This window comes from Antrostomus carolinensis, unplaced genomic scaffold (assembly GCF_000700745.2).
Source record: "Antrostomus carolinensis isolate BGI_N321 unplaced genomic scaffold, ASM70074v2 scaffold50228, whole genome shotgun sequence".
Taxonomy (NCBI): Eukaryota; Metazoa; Chordata; class Aves; order Caprimulgiformes; family Caprimulgidae; genus Antrostomus; species Antrostomus carolinensis.
In genome coordinates, this window is record NW_010334598.1 from 6,218 (window position 1) to 12,555 (window position 6,338).

A 6,338-nucleotide genomic window follows, 5' to 3' on the forward strand; every position below is an offset into this window, starting at 1 on the left:
ACTGTAATAATTAGGGAACCACCTGAACAGCAGTTTCAGTCATACCTCATGCAGGCTGAGGTATGTTTAAGTGTTGTTAAGAAACAGTTGCATGTGATGTGTACTTCTTTCATTGAGTACTTATTAGCACTCAGTATTTAACTATGAGTTCTTTGTAAATACAAATTGTAGATTCTCTTTAAAACTATTTCTGAAGAAAAAATGATCAGAACTAATTTCAACTGTTGCACTGGTATTTTTCTTTTGCCAATAAAGCATCTGTCATTCTGTGTTTTCTATAGGCAGAGCCCTGACTGAAGGCTTCTCTACTTCTCCCACTCTGGTCCAGGACAGATGACTTCCTTCGTATACAAACCTTCCTTCCTTAGACAAAACTTGCTAGATTAATTTTTGCAAGATAGATACCAAAATTCTTTGACATGTAATCATAACGTAAATTCACCAAAATCTATTCTTCAACCACAGCACATGGTGGAAAGACTCACTAGTCTTTCCACTGTCATAACCTAAATGTAATCAAACACTGAGAAATGCTTCAGAGTAAACCAATCTACATTTCATTATTTCAATTTTTGATCAATCACATTGTTTCCTCTAATTAAACTACATCGGTGCATATATAAGATTTGTACAAGCACAGAAAGACACTTTATTTCATGTGGAATCAGCTGACTTTCCAAAATTTGCGATGTTTTCTGTTTTTGGCATAATCTCGAAGTTATGACTGTACCTGCTACTATTACTGCCATTGTTTATATATGCCTATATGAATTAATTTGTGTGATTAATTTAAAAATCTGTTTATATTTTAATATGCTTTCTCCACTGGATAGAAAGCAAGATGCATAAAAAACAGATAAATGCTAGCAGCAATAACAGACATCAGCTCTAAACACCCAAGTGGATCTTACTGCAGTGCCATTACCTTTGCATTTTTAGTTTTGTAATTATTTTCTTATGTTACAAATAGCTCATAATACATGTAGTTTCTTTAGTTTTAACACTCAAAAGCTAAAACAAGATTCTGCAATGGGCAGAAGAATTATTTTACTCAGCATTATGCAAGGTAAATTGGTGCAGGAAAAAAATTTTTATTTGTCTGAATCTCTTGAAAGCTTTTCTGCTAAAGTACTTTCATCTTTCTTTTAGAACAGAAAATTAAGTATGTACATTCTATTTACATATTTCAAACTACAGAATAAACATACATCCACTAAAAACTAAAGACATTTCTATATCTACATAACAACCACTGCTACAACCAAGTGGTGTACAGGTGTACAATTTCAAGTAATACGCTTTATGGGCCTTAGTAGAACCTTTTTTTTTTTAAATTCTGCAAACTTAAATTAGCAAACTCAAAAAAAAAAAAAAGGAGGGGAAAAAAAGGAAAAAAAAAAAAAAAAAAGAGACTGCATGGACCAGAAGCTCAGGAATTCCTGGCAGATTGTCTTGGCTCTTGTTTACTTCATCCCATAGTTTTAATCTTTGTCTCCTTAATAGGATACAATGCCACCCCCTGGAATAAGAACTGTGATGACAAGGATGAAAGTAGGTTTTTTTCCTTGCATGAAGTCCTGTAAAAGATGTCTCAGATGAGATGCAAACATGCTGTTTTGCAAAGAGAGAAAAGAAAGAAAGAGGGAGAGAAAAGAAAGAAAGAGGGAGAGAAAAGAAAGAAAGAGGGAGAGAAAAGAAAGAAAGAGGGAGAAAAGAGGGAGGGAGAGAAAAGAAAAAAATCACGCTAGCACTAGAGGTTTCAGATACAGTATTTTTAGGACTAATACTCTAATTATTCAAAAATGCTCTGAAAAGACACAAATTGAGAAAGTATGTATTTACTTTTGGTAAGTGTTGTGAAAGAGCTGAAACTACACTAACCTGTTCTGCAAACTAGGATTTTTCAGAGCTTCTGCTCCTAAGTGTATATGAACATGAGACTGAACATAAGTGCCCATATTTACAATGGCAGATATGTAGTCTTATTTAATTAAGAAAAAATACCTCATGGATTAGCTATCACCCGAGACAAGTTTATTCCTGTTTTGTACAAGAATATAACTAATAAAGAACATTGTACTTTCTTCCCTTTAAAATTAAAATGCACTTTAAAAAATGTGAAAGAGGTACCCACACTGACTAGTGTATGGTCTAAGGCTGAAGAAAAACACATTAAATTCTACTGTAAAATGCTCCAATTCATATAATGCAGGAAGTAAAATAAATTCACATTGCCAAAGAAATCACTACTGAAGTGAGTTCATATATATGTTTCAGAAATGAGTGTGAAGAAATCTCTGAGAAGACAGGTGAAAAAGGCCAAATTAAATATTGACTCAAGCATCCACTTTTAAAATAAAAAATATTAACTGTGGCTAGCAACAGAAATGAATGAATTGATTATATGTTAGTGCATTAACATACATTAGCCTGCTATTCACTAAACAAGAGTTGTTATAGCTGATGTAGAGCTTTGGTGATAGAACAAAGTGCAATAAATAAAGGAATGTGCCAGAAATTATTCCCTGCAAACAATTACAGAATTATTAGTCCTATTTTTCTGTGGACATGGAAGTACAAACCAGAGAGGTTTATGGTCTTTTTAAAGATAATTAATGCTAGGTAACTTTTTTACAAATACATATTAACTGCTATCTATGTGCAATTTAACATGGTCTGAGAGTAAACTAGATAATAACATAGTAACAACAATATTTACCATTGGAATGGTTGAACAGCTCCCAACACTTCTGTTTGATGTGATACTTCTAGTCCTTGTTCTGTGCTCAGCAATATGAACAATACTCTCTTCATTTCTAAAATACATAAATCGTGTTTTATTCCATTAGCAAGGTAAACATCCTTCGCCTTTATGAGCATCACGCTTCAGTTTTAACTTTCTGAAATATAATCTGAAAACTCCCAACAGATCATGCAAGTACTACAGAATATTTACATTTTAAATATTAACACTAGTGTTCAAAACAAGCATTTTATGAAAGGCAGAATTTGTTGCACAATAGCCCACATGTATACCAAGCACACGAAAAGAAGCTTCAGAACACACACAAAAAAATTCAGATTCTGCACAACGTCTTGACAAGTTATTTCACTAAAAAGTTAAAGTAGATGAGGGGAAGTATGAGCTTGATATATGCATCTAGGTACATGGTGGGTGGGCAAACTCAAGTTAGAATTTAATGTACAAGGGGCTAGCCTAAAGGTAAGCAGGAATTTCTAAGTATGTCAGAAAAGGACTTAAAAGCTAGAACACACAGTACAATATATTTGAATAATATATTCCCAGGAGCTTGTCCTTGCTAACTTCAGCTAAGTGAGCAGCAGAATAAATTTGGCTTTGAGACAGAACATCCAAATTACAAAATTTTATTCATAAAAGTTACTTAGCAGCAGTATTTTAATACCAAGAACTCTTACTACCAATATTAACTGAAATAAACAAAAAGTGAAAAAAATTCCACCATTTGGTCTATGAATGAAATCCAAGACCTTTCCTCTCGTTAGATACTACTGCACAGCTGGACAACTGATCTGTCTGTCACACATTACAGATGAAGCATGACATATGTAGTACCAATCAACAAGTTGCCAAGCATGAGACTAATAGGAAAGATATTCACTACAACATTTTAAAAACAAATTGAATTTTTAGTCTTCATTTTAAACAGGGCAGCTGAGGAGCTGGGTAGCTTTCTGAGCTACTTGAAAGATTTGCACAGGGGAGAGGAACCACACTCCTAGATAGGAAATATGAGTCTTTACCTGTACTGCCTGAATTTCTCGTTTAAAGTTGACAACTCAATCAGATCAGGGCATTTGTCTCCATTGTCCTTGTCTCCATTATTACAGCACCCTCCTTGACCTGTTTGATTTTCAAATTCAGCAGCATTTTCAGTGATGCTTTTGCCCTCAAAAAAATCAACTTCAGAACACTCTGCATCTTCACCAGACTTCCAAAGCATAGTTTGCCCTTCAACTTCTTCTAAGGCTGAACTTAACTTTGACATATTCAGCCTTTGTGTATTTTCACCACTTTCAGTTCTATCAGTCTTTTCATCACTACACATAAAGTTGTTAGAGGTTTTGCTTTCAGAGAAATCGCTTGTTTCATACATGAAGCCTGCATTGTTTTTTTTATCTCTGCTGAAGAAGTTGAGCTTATTCTCACCATCTTCTACAAACTCTGATACCTCTGTTGTATTATCATCCTCATCAGAACCTGATGGGTAAAGGAGTTCACCATCTTCCTGCATCTCTTTTGAATATCCACTGGCAGTAATCTCTCTGTCAAGAAAACATTCTCTCCTGTAGAAGAAGTAAAAGTGTGTTTTCTTTTAATAGGAAAATTATCAAGCTATCAATATGCTACAATTTTGGATTAAAAATACTCATCAAGCTAGACTATAAATACCCATACTATTAACACAGAGGATATAATCTGTTGAAACACACAGAACATGGTGACAATGCTGAGCTTTACCTAACGTATTAACAGAATGTGACCCGAGAGAAGCAAACTTCTACAGAAGATGATGCCATCTCCATAACCAGCATGTATTTATTTATTTTAGGAAATACAGCTTGGCTTTAAGTTCAAATTATGTTTAAGCAAATAGAAGAATAAAAGGTACACTGACACACAGAGACTGACTCAAGTGTGGTACCCCTTCAGAAAAGTGCTTAGAATTAAATAAAACCCTTTTCATTGCAACAGCTTCAGTCTCAAAAGTGAAAAGTTACTTTACTTTTTAAAAGAGACATTAGGAAGAAAACTTGGAACATAATGTTTGAAGAGGCAGTCGCCAAATTTACTAGTATTTTAAAAATAAATTTAAAATTGAAACCCAAATTAATCCTCAATATACCAGAACTACCAAAAAGGTTTTTGAGAAGTGGGAGAAACTGATTCTGCATCACTGTTAACATTTACCAGTTATTTACCATTTGGATCAAGCTTTCAGATTGATCTTTCTTCCTTAGGAAGAAAGGAAGAGGAAGCCAAAGGAGGCAACAGCAGATTTTAAAGCACACTTCAGCTTTTGGAAAACACGTAAAATAACTTTGCTTGAAGAAAACACAATAGCAATGACAAAAATACAAATTGCATTGCATAGTTGGGCCTTTTTTTTTTTTATTTCTCCTACAAGTATCTCTCACAGACACTTATTTTTCTCAAAAAACCAAAACAAATAGCATAAACGGGAGAACTCAGATTCATCTGGCAGTTTCTACCTGATGTCTTTGAAAACTGGGAAGAGCTCACTCTCATAGTTGAAGCGTTTCTTAAAGAACTCCTTAACACATTTAACATCTCTGTCAAAATACCTGTTAAAAAAATACAGAATGGTACAAAACACAAAATCAAGGTAATGATGCCTACTGCAATCACAAACTTTTACCCTATATTTTTTGGGTTTTACTGATTTGAAAATTATTTCTATTAGTGATCCCAAGACAAAAGGCTAGGGCGACAAACTGCATGCAGTTTATTTCTAAGCATTTCTTAACTGAACAACATAATTTTCTCTGAGAAGCAATTCATTACATATTTATTCTAAAGAGACATTTCTACTCATTCATAAATCAAAAACTATGTTTGCAACATTATTTGTGCTGCATGACAACAACGGTAGAAAAAGAATCAGAAACAGACTTAAGGAAATAAATCGTGGTTGACTATGTGCTGTCATCAGCACTTGCCAGATTTACTTTGAAAACATCTTTAAATCTGAACCTACCATTCAGCATTTGCATGTGATGTTGATATCATCTGAGGGAAATCAATCATAGTGATATGGTCATCATTATCCAATATGAGATTAAATTCATTGAAATCACCATGAATCAAACCGTGACTGGCAAGTTTTACAATTAGATCCATTAATTCACTGTAGACAGAGGCAGGATCTTCCACTTGGTGCACCTGGCACCTGAAAAAATAAATAAAAGAAAATATTCTGAACCTTGAAAGACTTTTTTTAAAAATATAGACAAAGTATACGAAATACATCTGACAGAATGACAGGGTAATTCAAGTTGAAAGGGTCCTCAGGTCTCTAGTCCAATACCCACCTCAAAGCTGAGTCAACTCTGAGATCAGATCAGATTTCTCAGGGCTTTGTCTAGTTGTGGCTTGAAAAATTCCAGGGATGGAGAGAGACTGTGCAATCTCCCCAAGCACCCTGTGCCACTGCCACACAGTCCTCAATGGGAGAAAAGTTCTCCTTATATCCAGGCTAAATCTCATTTCAACTTATGCTCATTGTCTCTCACTATTGTCATAATGTATTATCACAGAATCACAGAATGTTGGGGAT

General features: G+C 34.3%; 1 protein-coding gene across 1 annotated transcript in view; it reads right to left on the minus strand.

Moving 5' to 3' along the window:
* Positions 1–5,951, minus strand: part of RIOK2 (RIO kinase 2) — a gene marked incomplete at its 5' end in the record, with an annotated part of 7,824 nt that extends 1,873 nt beyond the window's left edge. The window contains 4 exons of the mRNA XM_010174247.1: positions 2,720–2,816; positions 3,784–4,326; positions 5,254–5,346; positions 5,760–5,951. Of these exons, the coding sequence (XP_010172549.1) occupies positions 2,720–2,816; positions 3,784–4,326; positions 5,254–5,346; positions 5,760–5,951 (925 nt within the window). The remainder of the gene's footprint in view (positions 1–2,719; positions 2,817–3,783; positions 4,327–5,253; positions 5,347–5,759) is intronic.
* Positions 5,952–6,338: the final 387 nt, after the last annotated feature.